At 37.1% G+C, this 18,284-nt stretch overlaps 1 protein-coding gene across 1 annotated transcript in view; it reads left to right on the top strand.

The window, feature by feature from the left end:
- Positions 1 to 18,284, top strand: part of LOC109467259 (neuronal calcium sensor 1-like) — a 44,352-nt gene that overhangs the window by 19,335 nt on the left and 6,733 nt on the right. Inside the window, exons 3-5 of the mRNA XM_019765197.1 lie at positions 15,754 to 15,802; positions 16,391 to 16,480; positions 17,402 to 17,480. Coding sequence (XP_019620756.1) covers positions 15,754 to 15,802; positions 16,391 to 16,480; positions 17,402 to 17,480 — 218 coding nt within the window. The remainder of the gene's footprint in view (positions 1 to 15,753; positions 15,803 to 16,390; positions 16,481 to 17,401; positions 17,481 to 18,284) is intronic.

Here is an 18,284-nt window from a genome sequence, read left to right as displayed (position 1 = left end):
ACCATTGGGGTAAGGAAAAAATATTGTGTTCTCTGCTTCAGTCCTGAAATAAATTAGGGCCCGTAGGTAGTGATTATCTTTTTTTTTCTATTATGTTCCTAGTGCAGCTCTAGTGGTATAAACCAAGAGCCTGGTTGAAGTCTCATATTCGTGAAATAATGTGACAAAGTGCCGTCGTAAAAAGAGGTATTACAGTCCAAGTGTACAACCTAAGGTCTAGGAATTTCAAAATTATGTTGAATTTCCTGTTTCAGTCCTGAAAAAAATTATTGTCGATTCCTGAAAAAAAATTAACTGTTTTTTTGTCATGTGCCTTAGTTGGACAGAGGTTAGTGCTGCTCTATAAATTAAGAAATCTGGAAGATAGAAATTTAAAAGTTTTACATGCGTTGACTTTAAGTTAACAATCCATGCATGAAATAATGCATTCGTTATTTGACATAAAATGTGGTCGTAAAAAGAGTAGTCAGAGTCCAAGTGTAACCTAATTAACCCTGCTATAATACATCGAGACAAAAAAGGATTTTAGTCGTAAACAACGAAAACCATGAAAAATTAGCCTAAGTAAGGGTACTGTAATTCACTTTATGTTCACGGTAGCAAAAGTTCATGGTATGAGAAAAATGGACATGTTCACGGAACTATATGTTCACGGTTGTGACAGGTTCAGTAAAAAGAAAGTCCAGGAATTATTTGTTAACTGTAATGATTAGTTCACGGTTCAGAAGTGACAGTGAAAACAGTGAACATAACAGAACAGTGAAAAAATCAGGAATTAGTATCCAAATTACAGTATTGCGTAGGCAAAATATGAACTGCCTAGTACAAGCTCAGCTACTTTCCAACCCCATTCAATTTGCACTCAAAATCTAAGCCGTGAAATCTGCACATACACATAAACATAGCTGTAACATTCGAGTGTGTACTGTTGGGGTCATATGTAGGGCTGAAGTATACCATAAACAGAGCACTTAGAGTTCCCATTTTCCAGGGTATGGGTTGTATGTGGTCCTAATCTCGTGGCTGATATAGAACTGTCTCCATTACTTGCACCTATGGACAGAGTGCTAAAAAGAAAAAAGAAAAGCTTTATGTTTGTGAGGTAACACAGTTATATTCAGAGCAGTTGTCTCAGCCATCTTAGCTGTAGTATGGAATTAGAACGGTTATACATTGTATTTTTTTCTGGTCAAAAAGTAAAAAGGAAAGAGAAACTCCCTTAAAAATCAAACCTGAACCTTGTCACTTGGGAGTCTAAATCTTTTCCTGCCTGCCCAGCTTGAAGTACAAATTAACTATTATAATAGATTTACCCAAACTTGTTTCTACCGATCAGGTCAGAGGTGAGAGTCAAGGTTAGATTTTACCGAATATGTCAATGTGGCCATTGAAAGCAAGATTTGTGAATAGCTTCTGCTTTCATGTGTAAGGCTCTGTACAGTCCCTTTGAATATCAAAATCAACTTTTCAGTATTACACAGTAACAATATATTCTACATTCTACATTTCTAACTAATTTAAAAGTAGAAAAACTTTTTTGCTCAGAAAAAAATATGAAGTAACAACAGGCCAAAAAAAACAGGCCTAGGCATCCTATTATAGCCCAAAATGCTACGATAGGAGCCTTTAATACCAGGCTGGTTTAAAATTAATTTTGAACTTTTCATGAAACCACTGTATTCATAGATTTAAAAAAAAAACTCATTAAAATAACAACTAGGAAGAAAAGGACTGTTTTCAAATGTTTGGGGAAAAATATGAGCCATTTTTCAGTTGATTGTGAACTAGAATTTTTTCCAAATCAGAGAAGAATGAAGCTGGATAAACTGTGAACCAACAAATCAAATTGGGGTGGCCTAATCTCCATTTCTACTCACTCCAGTGGGCCCATATTAGAAACATTTTGCCTGAGTGCAGAATTTATGGAATCCCGCCATCTAAATGCAGGGGAGACTGGCACTGCCCTTTTTCAAATCTAAAATCACTTTACGTCATTTACACTTGACCACCTCCCTTCTTGCAACATTGCCTGAAGATTCAACATCTTGACTAAGGGAAGAATATACTTCATTCTTATGTGCTACCAGTGTTTGAAATACCCATCTGTGTTCTGTATTTTGCAGAGAGATTTACAATATTGCAGAAGAAAAATCCTATAGGATATATAAACAATCTGCAATTTTGCAGAGAAGGTTGTAGTATGGAGGCATGTGTATTTGCAGAACTTTTGACTCATCTGTTATCAGTAAGACACTGATTCAGTACCAGGGACAGACACAGTTTCCTCTCTAAAACGCATACATTTTGCATGGGAGCAAATAACTGGCATGGGATAACATTAAAAATCTTGGAAAAAGAAGAAAATATCAGGGCTCGAAATTCATTTTTAGAAACAGGTGCACTGAAAATATTTGGGTGCACCAACAGAAAAAAAATTAGGTGCACAGCTCCAACTTTGGGTGCACTAAGGTACCCAGTATTTCCAGCCCTGAGTATGTAATCTGCATTGTTAGTTCCTGCGTAAAAGACTTAGGGACGTCATAGGGCAGGAAATAACATATTATTGTCCAGTCACGTCAATCTGCTGTTAGCACCATTGTTAGGGTTAATCAGCTGCAGGCTTACCTTCCCACGCTGGCAAGACTGTAGTCATGGGAACTGGGACAAATATACCTAATGGTAGTTACCCTTTAAATCAAGTATTGTCTCTGACTTGGAACAATGCCTCATCAGTACATTGAAGCTGGTGTGTTACGCCAAAGCTGGTACATTGAAGTTGGTGTGTTACGCCGAAAGGCGATTATACCGGCTATAGAGATACAGAAGCTGGTGTGTTACACCGAAGGGCGGTTATACCGGCTATACAGATACAGAAGCTGGTGTGTTACACTGAAGGGCGGTTTTACCGGCTATACAGATACAGAAGCTGGTGTGTTACGCTGAAGGGCGGTTATACCGGCTATACAGATACAGAAGCTGGTGTGTTATGCCGAAGGGCAGTTATACCGGCTATACAGATACTGTAAACAGAAGCTGGTGTGTTACGCCGAAGGGCGGTTATACCTGCTATACAGATACAGAAGCTGGTGTGTTACGCCAAAGGGCGGTTATACCGGCTATACAGATACAGAAGCTGGTGTGTTACACGGAAGGGCGGTTATACCATACAGATACAGATACAGATACATTGGTTGCCGAATGCATTTGGGCCAACTGCCTTTAGGCCACACCACTAGTGGCAGTTAGATATATTGCCACAATATGTGATCACCTGATGGGGACATGTGGCGGTTCCCATGCTACATGGGTGTACCAGTTGCTACAATTCCCTCGAGGATTTGTCACATTCAAACTGCTGGTACAATATTGTATGATGTACGAGTCAAATAAGTAATCAAAGGCCTTAGTGATACTTTTTTGAGGTTAAACAATTCAGCCAACAGTCAATAAGGGTTTGGAGGCACATAATTTAAATGACAGCCATTAAAAAAGGAAAAAAATGTTGCAAAGAAGATTTGTCTTCGATTAACATTTCACCTATAACCTAGAAAAATAAGTTTGTCCTCAGGGGAACTGAAGCAGATGCCCTAAATCATGAGATTATCTTGTCATAGAGCCATATGGAAGTCTGTGCAGAGCCATAATTCTTGTCAAAACAGCCATGTCAGCAGAAACAGTTGGCACACCCACCCAGATGTTTTCGCAAGGAGTAGGAAAAAAGAAATTATGTTTCCTGTTTCCCAACTGACCCTAGAAAAAACTGCTGACCCTAGACCTTTTTTTTGTGTGGACTTCTCCAAAGGACACAGATTTCTAGAGCTGATTAACTTTTTCTACCTCCATGATCTGACACCTGAATTATGAAATGTTGTACAATCGGTTTTTCGACATTGACATTGAAAGTGTCCTCATGCAAGCTTTACTTTGTTAAACTGTATACAGTATAAGTTGGATCACTAGACATTACCAAAGTCCAATTAAGAAAAAAAAAGATAATCCCTACCTACTGACCCTAATTTTTTCAGGACTGAAACAGGAAACACAACATTTTTTCCCTAGGCCCAATCCACTGCAAAGACCAAAAACAGCTACAAAATCCCTACGTCCTTCAGTACTAGAATTCAAGATGACGCCATCGTAAAATACTGATTATGTGTTACATTCAAGGCCTGCACGGCAAATATTATTTGAGCCGACGCGTTGTGAATCTGATCAATACGCGGACCGGTGCACATCGCGTTGCTGATGGATAATTTTACAGATGAGAGTTTGCGGTAGGGAGAATCGATTCAGCTACTTTGACCTTCCCTATTTCCTCTGAGGACAGCGCAAGGTTAATGCATTCATAGAATTTACAAGTTTGGGGGCACTGGAGACGCCTAAGGTTATACAATGTACTATACAGGATATGGAAGTGGCTTATTTTGCAAACTGGTAGGCTTCAGATAATAAAGTGTAAATTGTATTTTCAACAGTGCTTCTAGTTTAAGCCTTTATGTACACGTATACTTTACTAGATACCGGAGATACCTAAGGTTATACAGTCATGTACTATACAGGATATGGAAGTGGCTTATTTTGAGATCTATATCATATAACTGGTAGACTTCATGATAAATTGTAAATTGTGTTTTTTAAACTTTCAGTGCTCCTTTAAGTTAGTTTAAGCCTTTGTATATTTAATATGTATTAAACAATCCTGTAATGATTTGATGACTTTGATTTTAATGTCCTCTCCTTAATATCTCACAGTATGTAGCTTGTCTCCAGGGTTAACACAACCCTGGCTGTCTTTTGTACAGCTAAACCTATAAAGAAATAAAATAATAAAGTTTTGGGGCACCAGAGTTGCCTAAGGTATACAGGATATGGAAGTGGCTTACTTTGAGATCTATTTCTTATAAACAGGTAGGCTTGATAATAAAGTGTAACTGTTGGTGTATCCAAAAATTTATGTCAGCAGCTGCTAGCATATCTGCTTCTAGATATACTACCGTAACAGACTTTCATTTTTTTTCTAACGATCTATCTCTCTAACAAACTTGTATTAACAGCATCACGATAAAGCATTGCCTATATAAAGTCAGAGAATCCATCATAGAGAATTTACAAATTAATGTCAGCAGTAGCAGCATATCTGCTTCTAGATATACCACCGTTACAGACTTTCATTTCTTTTCTAAACATCTATCTCTAACGAACTTGTATTAATGGCATTACGATAAAGCATTGCCTAATACACAGTCAGAGAATCCATCATAGAGCATTTACAAATTTATGGCAGCAGCTGCTAGCATATCTGCTTCTAGATATACTACCGTAACAGACTTTCATTTTTTTTTCTGATGATCTATCTCTACCGAACTTGTATTAACGGCATTACGATAAAGTATTGCCTGTAAAAAGTCAAAGAATCCATCATAGAATTTTACAAGTTTCGGGGGACCAGAGATGCTTTAGGTTATATTTCCTGTTAGTTCCACTATGAAGTACTGAGTATGGCCTCTAGCAACTGACATTACACCCAGCTTGGCTGGCTAGTAAAGTTAAAGTACAATCCAGGGTCAACGTACAAATGTAGCCATAGAATTTACAAGTTCTGGGGCACCCGAAGTGCTTCTGGTTGTACTTCTGTATATTTTAGAGCCACTTTGAAGTACAGTCCCCAGGAACTACTGTTACTACCAGGGATGCTGGTCAAATTGAAGTGCAGAGGGTCAGGATACATCTGAAGGATCTGCACTTACAACTTACAACCCTGTATCCCTTAGTCATTTGTCACAGCCGAGCTAGCTTTCAAAAACACACTCAGTATGAAATTCTATAGACTGCGTGGCTTGAAAAAAACATTTGTCCAACTGCAGAAAAGTTTTTAAACTACCGAGCAGAAAACTCTGTGGATCCAAACTTTTGAAGGAAGATCAAGGTGAAGGTTAGATATCCAGATAATAAGATACGCCAACTGGATATGATTTTAAAAACGGTCAGACGTTTCAGGTAGTATCCACTACCTTTCGCCAACAGCCCTTAGGAACTACTGTTAGCACCAGGGATGCTGGTCAAATTGCAGTGCATTAGGTCAGGATACATCTGAAGGATCTGCACTTACAACATACAACCCTGTATCCCTTAGTCATTTGTCACTGCCCAGCTAGCTTTCAAAAACACACTCAGTATGAAATTCTATAGACTGCGTGGCTTGAAAAAACATTTGCAGAACAATTTTTTAAACTACCGAGTGGAAAACTTCATGGATCCAAACTTTTGAATGAAGATAGAGGTGAAGGTTCAGGTATTATCTTAATTATCTTATCCAGAGAATAAGATACGCCAACTGGATATGATTTTGAAAACAGTCAGACGTTTCAGGTAGCATTCACTACCTTTCGTCAGTGACACTGGAGACTTGTCAGAAAAGCAGGTGTATAAGACTTAGTACAAACTATTGATTGATTATGCAAATAAGCAAAGACAAATTTTGGAAGTCCAAGAGAAAACAAAAGTTAGGCAAGTCAAGACAAGGATGATGCAAATCAGTGGAATAGAAGATAGAAGAAAACAGTTTCAGGTAGCATTCACTACCTTTTGTCAGTGACTGAGGGACGAGAGGAGAAATGCAAGTCAAGACAACGATGATGCAAATTAGTTGAGCAGAAGCTAGAAGAACACAACAGTTACCCTTCAGCAGTCCTCAATAATTTACAGTGATGCAGCTACTGGAACTGTTAATCCTCTGGGAACTGGGATTGACCCAAATCATTGTAATCAGTGTTTCTGTCAAGCAAATTATTGCAATTGGACAAAAAGAAACATTTGGTTCCTAAAAACCTTTCAAAATCAAAATAGAAAAGCTAGAGACACAAGGAGCGTGGCTATCCTGCAGGGAATTGGAAAAAATATATAGTCAGCATTAAAATCTCGGACCATAAAGGAGAAAATATAGACTTCTACTAGCTTATTTCCCAAAAGAGTTACTCAGCTCCTAACAGGCAAGATTATTGATTCTAAAGAACAAGAAATATTCCTCAAGTTTCCACAAAACTCCAGGCAGCAAAATCTCAAAAAACTTTCCATACAAGAAGAAAATCTGTGCTTCGCTGGCAGAGTTATCTATTCCATTTCCTGTTTCATTCCTTGATCTATTTGAGCTGCTTACAACTTGAGAAGCTGTGAATTTCAAACTGAGCAAAATGCTTTCATTTTAGGCTTTACAATTGTCACCAATATAAGCTAACACTCATATTCAGAACTCTGTATTAAACTTGGCTTAAATAACATCTTTGACACTGCAAGACAGCTATGGACAACCACACACAAAAGTTAAATCAATATATCTTCGCTGAAACTCCATCCCAGACTGTATCCTACTACATTTCAGTTAATTCTATTTCTTGATCCTTTTGAGCGCCCGCCAAAGACGCGTGCCTCCCTCCGGCATTCTCTATCAAAGGAATTTTCTTTAATAATTGATCAGGCAGCCATAGAAGTTCACTCATGCACTGATATTGTATGACTAGATCTGATCATTTGAGTGTTTGCAAAATCCCATGTCATTTGTATCAGAGCTCATTTTCTGGGAGAAGAAAATGCAATCTACATTTTTTCCAAGAAAATTATTGATTAAAGGGTTTCTTAGTGTTCCTTTGAGACCCTTGCCAATATTTTGCTGTACAACAACGTTAACAGCCTTGGTAAAATCTTCGAATGCTGGTATACTACAAAATGATACACCGACAGTGTTTTAGGTAAATCTAACATGCAGAAATGCCAGTTTGCATTTAAGATGCAGCAATGTACCTATCTGTAGGAAGGTAGAAAGATACAGGCTATTCCAAAATGCCTTTGCCTTAAATCTGAAAATGCTGGTATACTTACAAAATGATACACCGACAGTGTTTTAGGTAAATCTTACATGCATTGATACTGTGTATGTGTAAGCTAGAGAAACACAGGTTATTCCAACATGCCTTTGGCTTTTCTGTTTTGTCTTCCCTTGGAGAAAATAGCATCATCAATTTAGCTGTTCTTTGTGCTGAAGGCCATTCTTATAGATCAACCCATTCAAAGCACTGAAAGACAAAAGTGCTAAAATGCTGTTTACAACCCTATAGCCAACATCCATTCATAGTAATGGTGTTTTACATCACTATCCCTGTACCATTGTGACTATGATACTATCACTATCCAGATTCATAAATTACAGATGTATAGAGGTGAAGTTGTCCCTGTCTCTGGTACTGGGTTGTATGGCTGTTATATAATTATTCCCATTCCTGAATAAAATGTAGAGTGTTGTAGCTTTCCCTGTCCTTGGTGCTGAACACAACATTTGGCAGGGCTCGAAATTCATTTTTAGGAATAGGTGCACTGATGAACCCTACCTAAAAAAATTGGGTGCAAAATATTTTTTGTGCACCATATAAGATAAAATAAGTAGAATGTCAGCAAAAATCAATTATGTTAGTAAAAAAAGTACTATCATTTATAATAACATGTAGTATACTTCTATTCATGTATCATCTTCACATACCTAAACCTATGAAAATAAGAAAAAAATGGGTTCACAGCTCCAACATTTGATGATAACATCATCACTACTAATGGACATCATCCACTCATCCACACAGGGCTATTTCTGTCTGTTTTCCTGCCTCATTCATAAATCACATACTAGTATTTACCAGCTAGTAGTACAAGATGTTACAGTGGTGAAACTGTCTCTGTCCTTGGTGCTGAACCCAAGGTTCACAGATTACATTATCACTGGTAATCATCCACACAGACAAGGCTATTCCTGTCTGTGTTCCTTTCCCATTCATAAATTACATATGTAGTACAGCTAGTAGTACAAGACATTACAGTGTAAAACTGTGTCTGTCCTTGGTGCTGAACTCAAGGTTTGGTCATAATAACATCACCCAGGTAATGGATGTCATCCACACATCCACACAGACAGGGCTATTCCTGTCTGTGTACCTGTCCCAGTTATAAATTACATGTACATAATTATGTACCAGCTAGATGTTACAAGATGTTACAGTGTAGAACTGTCCCTGTCTTTGGTGCTGAACCCAAGGTTTGGTCATGATAACAACATCACTGGCAATGGATGCCATCCACACAGCCAGGCCTATTCCTGTCTGTGTTCCTGTCCCAATCATAAATTACATGTACTTAATTATGTACCAGCTAGTAGTACAAGATGTTACAGTGTTGAAAGTGCCCCTGTCCTTGGTGCTGAACCCAAGATTCACTGATAACATCACACTGGTAATGGACATCATCCACACAGCCAGGCCTATTCCTGTCTGTGTTCCTGTCCCAGTCATAAATTACATGTACATAATTATGTACCAGCTAGTAGTACAAGATGTTACAGTATTGAAGGCTGTCTCTGTCCTTGGTGCTGAACTCAAGGTTTGATCATGATAACATCAGCCTTGTAATGGATGTCATCCACACATCCACACAGACAGGCTATTCCTGTCCCTGGTGCTGAGTCCAATGATTGGATTAGCACAGTCTGTCCCCATTCATGAGTTACATGTGTACCTGCTGTTACAGTGATGTCTGTGTCTGTCCCTGGTACTGACTCTAATGATTGGATCATCACTGTCTGTCCCCATTCATGAGTTACATGACATTGTGTACCTGCTGTTACATTTGGCTGCCATGGTGGTTTGGGTAGCAGAGGAGGACTAACACCCGACATAAGTCTAGTCAAGTTACAGTGATGAAACTGTCTCTGTCACTGGTACTGAATCAATGGCTTACGGATAACATGTATCCCTGGCAATGTTTATGATTCATACAGACCTTTACCAGACACCTTGCATAGCACATAGCACTTTGGCAGAACGTCTCATATAAGGTTGTATTCGCGCATATAAGGTTAACATCCCGTCTGTAGTTTCTGAATGTTATGTTGGAGAAGATGTCCTCTGCAACATGCATAATTCTGATGCAACGTTGACCAAAAATCCAACGAAAACCATGAACGTACGTTCTACTGACATGCTCCTATACCAATGGTAGCTCTTACTTGTGCCTGTCCTTTGTGCTGAATTATGTGTTTGCCCATGACATTATTTCTACTAACAAAAACAAGCAAAAATTAAACATCATATTATCTAGTACTCACTAACAACAACCAAACCATCACATATGTCTCTCAATAAGTGTTACATGTAGATGATAATACTTGCTGATAGGACAGTGACCTGCATCTAGGGATATAGTTTACCCTGTCTCCGGTGTTAATTAAGTACTCACCCATATCATTGTCCTTGTTAATGAACAGCTACAGACATAAATGCACCAGTCCATGATGATAATCATAATTATATCTGGTGATTTTTCTAGTATCTATACGTAACTTTGACAAACAGATACAGTTGACCAATCTCTGTTGCATTTTTAAATCAACTTACCACAACTCAAACAGATATGCTTCTATAAAATAAAAAAAGCTGCTTGCATACAAATGGAAAGTTGCATGACTAACATCGATTCAATTAACAGTGTTCCAACAGCACTTCTATGATTAAATCCAGACAAGAACGATAAGCTCAGACCCAATTTAGCCGCGCTGATGTGTCTGTCCTTGGTGCTGAATGATGTTCTAATCACTTCATCACCTCATCACTGGTGTTCAATGTTATCTAAAAATAAATTCCTCCTTCTCCCCGGTAAGTTAATGCATTTCTATCCATGATGCTATTTCTGTTTACAGTTGTAAGTGTTAGGCCTTATCATATTCGCATGTATCGAATCAAGTACAATAGATTTTAACAGGCTTGATGCTATGGACAGACTTATATTATATATCTAGATGCAGCAACTCTTGCAATGTAAGAAAAGGTAAATACATAAAAGGCCGTTTTTTTATTAGAAAAAATGCCAAAATTCATGATTATCCCTACTTGATGGTATACTGTACTATCTCTTGATGTTTTAAGTAAGTAATTAGGGTGTTAATTTTCAATCCATACCCTTTTCTTTTTTTGTAATATGTTTAATAGTATCATGTACAATTGAGTGAGTTTGCAAAGTTTTTTTGCCTACATGTATGCTCAATTTTAAATCAGCGAACCATTTTGAAGTAGCTAACTTGTAATTCCGTGTTGCCGTAAATAGCTCAGTCATCAGCTTGCCACGGTTCAGTGGGTTTTAAAGCAATCTAAAGTCTCACATGTTTCAGTAATGAACTTTCCTTTTTTGGAAACAAAATTAGCTCAGTGATGGTTGGGTGTTAGATTTTTCCTGGCAGTTACGCTTGAGCTGAAAATTACATACGACAATCATGACGGCAGAGCGTACCTTGTCTCTGATATCTTCTTCAACATGGGAATATGCACACGTCATGGAATTTTGTGGGTTTGAAATATTTTTTGTCTGCTTCAATCAAATTAAAACATGGGAATATGCACACGTCATGGAATTTTGTGGGTTTGAAATATTTTTTGGGTTGCTTCAATCGAATTAAGAGCACTTAAGAGGATTGAATACAGTCGATTAAACATTCCGCAAGAATGGTTTCATATGAAAATGGACAATGACGCAAAAGGAAGGGTCTGACATCATTTTCACTTCGCAAAAATATATAGGATAGAATGAGAATATATTTAAGATAATTCTCTGGCATACACTCTTATGCATATAAGCATTCATTTTTTTTGTTTATTTTTTAATCTAATTCAATCTAAGAAATTATCATTAAAAGACATACATCTGAATTATACAAAAACAATTGATAGAATCTAAAATGATATCATTTAGTTGCATGGAAAATTTTGCAGATTGGATGGCAATAAATTGGCACTATAACCTTGAATTATGATGTACAATTTGGGTAGTAGTTTTTGTCAGACTTATAAATTACCCTTGGCTGTTAGTTTTTCCTGCTGTAACACCACATCTGTCATTACATGAACCCAGTGTTTTAGAAGTCTGCCCTGTGATCATAGTTTATGACTGATTGTGGTGGGTGGTGTATGACATTTCCTACTCTTTGAAGTCTGAGACACCTCCTGGTCATGTAATATTATGGCAGGGCTGGAAATACATGTACATGTACTGGGTGCACGTGCACCTTATTGCACCTGAATTTGGAGCTGTGCACCCAATTTTTTCTATGGGTTCACCCAAATATTTTAAATTTCGAAGGTTTACGTAATACTGCATAATGTAAAGATGTTCAATGTATAGTTACTGTACACAGCATATTCCTAAGTAACAATTAATAATAAGATCCAAGTATCAGAAAAATAATAAACTCATTACGGTTATATACTTTTCTTTCGAAATGAAACGTAATTATTTTTTGCTGACATTCTACTTCTCTAGTTTATATTATATGGTGCACCCCAAAAACTTTTTGTGCACCTAATTTTTAGGTTGGTTGCACCCGTGCACCTATTCCCAAAAATGAATTTCGATCCCTGTATGAGATGGAAGCAAACGGAAGGACTGATACGAAGACTGATAATATCAAAGTGTCCTTTCATTAAATATAATTATAATAATTCAGTCTATGTTTTATGATTCTGATTTAAAGCATCTGATTTTCTCTACTTAATAAGCAATCCTCTGTCTTTAATCTTTGACATCTGATGCATATCCCCTCATTTTTCAAACCTTAGGCTAGATGTTATTAGATAATAAATGTATGTTTCATTTATACAATGTTTTAAGAAGGATGAGAACAAGCGAAGCTTTTCCATCTGTTGTGATTTTTATAATGGTTTATGAATGAAAACCTCTATTGCACATTTCTGTTACACCAGGCTATAACTATACTGTAACAGTACACTAGGCCATAATGAAACATTAAACTTTGCATTAGTACCCTTTTTTATCACACTTATACTGGTACAAATGTAGGCTTTTAAAGCATTAGTTACGTAGAGATTATTTGCATGCAGGTGCACCCACTCACAGTTAGGCCCATTTCTTTTGGGGGAAATGGCCAGTTTAAGGAAATAAAATTTAAGGCATTTGTCTGTGGAGCTAAGACCAACATTTACACTATTTTACCTCTTAAACTTTACTGCCTCTTAAACTTTACTGTCTTACTTTACTGGCAGTTGAGATAGGAGACCATTTAGGATCCAGCTGACAGGATTAGGGCATTATGGATGCCATGACTGCCTTGAATTTTAAATTTTTAGGTCACACACAGCGAGTGCAGAGTGTTTTTGTCAAATGTCAGATCATAGCATCACTGATATCATAGAGAATCCCCTGTACAAATTGCACTACATGTTGGTGACTTTCACACAACCCCCAGGCACCATTGACACACATAACACCAACACTAGAGGCTGACAGAAATAGACATGACTTTACAGTGCTGGAATAACAAGTTTACACAAGGCACAGCTTGACGTAAGCACTGTTTGTCCCACATCTAAGTGTGAACCGGCTGGTCTTTGATATGTCAACCATTCTGCCAGTCTATACTTCCAGTAGGTACCATATTGAGATCATGACCCCATTTCAAAATGGTGAATTAAAAGAGTTTGTTCTACTGACACAGCACCGGATACCCTCAAATTATGCACACGTATCTAGATATGACATTTCCGAGAAGGCCATGAAATACTCTTTTTTATATTATTATAATTGTGGTACCTTGCAGAGCTATGAGAGTATAACACTGCACAGTCAAGTTTGAAGTTTATTTATTTCACCAGGGCATACATGTACCTCAGATCCATTGATCTGTTTTTCAGGTATCCCTGGGCATTGTGCATTAAAACATACATTCATAAAAATTACACGTTGAACACAACACAGTCACAAGTCGGTATCATCTTGCCTTTTAAAAGCAGATCTTATTCTAGAAACAAATGTGACTCAGCCCTTTAGGCCAAACCAATTTAATTTGTTGGTTCTCGGATTTTTTCAGAAAAAATATGAAGCGACAGGGCGGAAAAAAAAAACAGGTCTAGGCATCCTATTATAGCCCCAAATGCTACAATATGAGCCATGAAGTGACAACACAAAAGGCTGGGTTAAAATTTAAAGTATAAATTTGAACTTTTAATCAAATCACTGCATTGATAGATGGAAAAACTGTAACAACTAGGAAGAAAAGGAATTTCCTCAACTGTTGGGGGCAAAATATGAGCATTTTTGAGTTGATTCAGAACCAGAATCTTTTTTTTTTTGCAAATCAGAAAAAAATGAAGAGGCGAATCCGAGAACCAACAAATCAAATTGGTGTGGCCTTCTGCTAGTAACAATTTTGTTCAGTCAAAGTTACAAGTTTGTTATCTCTTGAAGTGCCAACACATTATTGATAGGTCCAGCGAAAAAGCTTGGCAGCGACATCGCATCAGCAATCTGCAGAATTACAATGGCCAACAGCAGGACCCAGATGGATGAATTGTTGGATGGGCATTTTGCCATGATCATGCTGATCTAAAGCCAGCTAAATGAAGGAACATTACTTCAGCAGCTTACTAGTCAAATCAGCATCTCCAGTCAATATCATGTGGAGTATTTCATGTATGGATGTTTGCCAAGTGTGGATGTTGGACATTAGTCTTCTTCAAAACCATTATCACTGAGTGGTTATCTGGCATTGGGAAATACTATCGTAATGCCTTTTCAAAAGACTGTTTCAAGGATGAGTATAGAGACTTTGAGATTGGGATATAGTCGAATGTTAGTTGTCCTGTTATCTGAATATGTCAAAAAAAGAAATTTTGGACATAAATTCTTCTTCAAAACCATTATCAGTGAGTGCTGATCTGGCAATATAATGGGAAATAATGCCTTTTTAAGAGATTGTTTCAAGGTTGAGTAAAGTTTATATAATAATTGATTCTAACTGGAGGGGACATAGTGGAATGTTAATTTTCCTGTTATCTGAATATGTCAAAAAAGAAAGTTGGATATAAAGTCATAAAACCATTATCATTGCTTACCTAGCTGGCATGGTAAATGATATGCCTGTTAAAGAGACTGTTTCAGGCCTGGCTACAGTACATGATTCTAATTAGAGGGGACTTACATGTAGTTGATTTATAATTATGTTGATTTTCCTGTTGTCTTAATTTGTGTGTTGACTGTTGTCTTAAAATGTGTAATAAATGCCAGTGGACAAGGGTTAACGTTAGTTTCAGCACCAAGGACAGGGCTGAGTTTTTTCTAGGGCCATATTCTAGACTAACTAATCTTCTGTTCTACTAAATTGCCTAAAAAACACATTAAGCACTACTTATTAAGCATTTACCACTTCTAATTATGTATCATACAGTCATGCAGTTGTCGGCTTTCAGCACTAACTTTATATTAATTTTGTAACAAAGTTTGAGCAGCATTGCATTAAGGGCTTCCAATGCAATTTAAGGGTAGCAAAACTGGATTTTGAAAGACACTTCTTTTGTCATTGTCTTAATTAAGTTGAATCTATCCTGCCCCCATAGCATACTGATATCTGTGAGGCAAAAATGTGATGTCACTGACAGAAAACAGTAGCTTGTTTTATATTGTAGGCTGGTTTTTGCTATATATGGGCAGTACTCCCTCATAAGAGATCCCTCATATATATGTAGTTTGTTTTTTGACTACTTAAAACACTTTTAATAGCAGGCAGATTTCCTTATCCAGAATATTTTGTGTTTTGCCTCCCTAAAATTGCATCGGATGCCTTTAACCCATGGATGCCTGAAGACGCCACTGGGTCTTACCTGATTTTATTCTTGACTGATGAACTCACAAGAATTTTCTCCCTTTGTTTTGTAGGCACAAAGGTTTCCTTAAAGACTGTCCAAACGGGACACTAAATGAAGAGGTAAGTATCTGTTTATACTTTATGTCATGCAACAATGAACATATAGTGGACAAATTATGTTTGCAGATGTTTAAAAAAGAAAAGAAACAGCGATTAACAGTAGATGATAAGTACATATAGTATTATTTTGTAATACATACATGTGTATTTTTAAAGACTTTTAGCACTTAGAATTAGAATGTAGTGGATCAGTATTCAATACTTCATGTTCTGTATCCTCTAGTCTTACCTCTTTTGTTCACTTGTCCATTTATTTCATCTGGGCAGGAATATGCAATAAAAATTCATTAATAGTAAACTATTTGACTGGTTTTGACTGAGATTTTGATTATTGCAGCAGCTACTTAATGGTCATCATAGGACTTTAGCTACATCCATGAAAACTTTGAATATTAAGCTGCAATGGAATTGTTAAATATCTATGAAAAAGACTTCTTTTATATTGTAATGAAATCCACAATTCAGCAAAATGGCTGTGAGTGATCTTGACCTGAATAAACCATTTATTCATTCATCCATCATGTATGATTCAGTTCTTTGTTTTATAGTTTGCTTATTTATTGATTGTTCTCTCTTTTTTCTTTGCAGGAATTCCAGAAAATCTATAAACAGTTCTTCCCGTTCGGGGACCCCTCGAAGTTTGCATCATTTGTCTTCAAAGTTTTTGATGAAAACAAGGTAATATAACATAGTAATATATATGTGTCCATAGTATCACCAGGGTCCATAATATCGCCACCTTGAGAAAAAGTGTGCTTTAAGATATTTTTACTGCAACATACCCTAGGTATGTACATTTGAGGTGTGCAGGAGTGCATACTAAAAGTATGTTGCAGTAAAAATATCTTAAAGCACACTGTTTCTCAAGGTGGCGATATTATGGACCCTGGTGATACTATGGACATGGATGTTATATATTACTATGTTCTCTTGCTACTGTCTTTATTAATAGTATTAGTGATTGATTTTTCAATATTCTAAGGGTATATAAACTGAAGGTAATATTTTACTTTTTTCTTTGATGTTCTCTTAGTACTGTCTGAAGTTTATTACTAATATCAGTGATCGATTTTTCAATGTTCTAAGGCTATATTAAGGAAATATTTCATGTTTTTTTATTTGATGTTCTGCAAAAGCAGTATAATTTTTCATCTTACAAAAAAGTACAAAAAATCAGGCTGTGTAACTTGACCACAGACAAGAGGTTGTATTGACAAAAAACTGAACAGACATAAAAATGGGCAAAAACAAACTACCGGTAAATATTGGAATGAGATGAACCAGTACAGAAGTCAGATGAACCAGTACAATCCACACAATCAATGAGATTCTTTAAGAGCGGTTTGTACAAACATTTCTACTAGCACTTGTGTAACAGGATTGTTTGTTTTTAAATAATTCTATACTGTAATTTTGTAAATTTGTTGTAGATATTGTCTAGTGATTCTGTCAAGTATTATACGTATATTTGTGAATGAATGCCAGGAAGACTAGCGGTGGACCCTTGGATCCTTGGACCCTTGGGCCCACCGCTAATGGTTATTCTAAATTAAGTTTAAAAAAAGTTGTGACTAATGAAGTGATGCCCTTTATCTCCAGGACGGCACAATAGAGTTCCGAGAGTTTATCTATGCCTTGTCTGTAACGTCCAGGGGCAGTCTGGAGGAAAAACTAGAATGTGAGTATCGACATTTTTTTTTTTGTTTCAGACAGTTAGCGACCCCTTGCCAAAGTGGTCTGCTATGCAGCATTACCCCCTGAAACATTCATCCTGCATTACAGCCAGTATAGTGCCTAATTTCACAGTAGATTATGACTGTCCAAGGCACCTCCCTCCACTGTCAACTCTGCAGTGCCTTGAACCAATTAGTTTGCCTTTCCCCTGCATTAATGCCCTCTGTCACAGTCTTCGGTTATGGTTGACCCTTACATTAGCACCAGGCTCAAGTAAGCACAATCCTCAACCATTTAGAACATCCTGTGTCAGCAACTGACGTCCCACCGCCTCTGAGCAGGCCTGACTGACCTAATTCAGTCTATAACCTGCCTGGCCTGAAACAGTCTGAAGTTTGTCCCCCTTTTACACAGGGTATATTTTCAGAAATTCTGTTGCAATTCCAACCTAAAAGAACATACATGAAGTTGCATTTAGGACTTCTTGCCATTATACTTCAACCACCAACACCGTACATGAACCACTATCCTCATACCAAATTTTAGGTCCTTTATTTGACCTAATATGAAGACACAGGAGCAAATAAGTTACAATATACTTTTTAGGGACTATTTTTTTTACTAAAAAAGCTACATTGAATTATTTTAGGGCCTGCATCCAAACAATTAAACCAAGAATACCTGTGGAAGTATATTCCCAAGCTCTGTTAAAATTTCAAGACATTTGGTAAAAAAATGTGGTGCCTGGTAGCAAATGTCTAACAAGAAGTGGAGAGAGAGAACACAATGTAGGACCAAGACAGCTTAG

This window comes from Branchiostoma belcheri, unplaced genomic scaffold, assembly GCF_001625305.1.
Source record: "Branchiostoma belcheri isolate BF01 breed outbred unplaced genomic scaffold, Haploidv18h27 scaffold179, whole genome shotgun sequence".
Lineage (NCBI taxonomy): Eukaryota > Metazoa > Chordata > Leptocardii > Amphioxiformes > Branchiostomatidae > Branchiostoma > Branchiostoma belcheri.
This window is presented reverse-complemented; position numbering and strand designations above follow the sequence as displayed.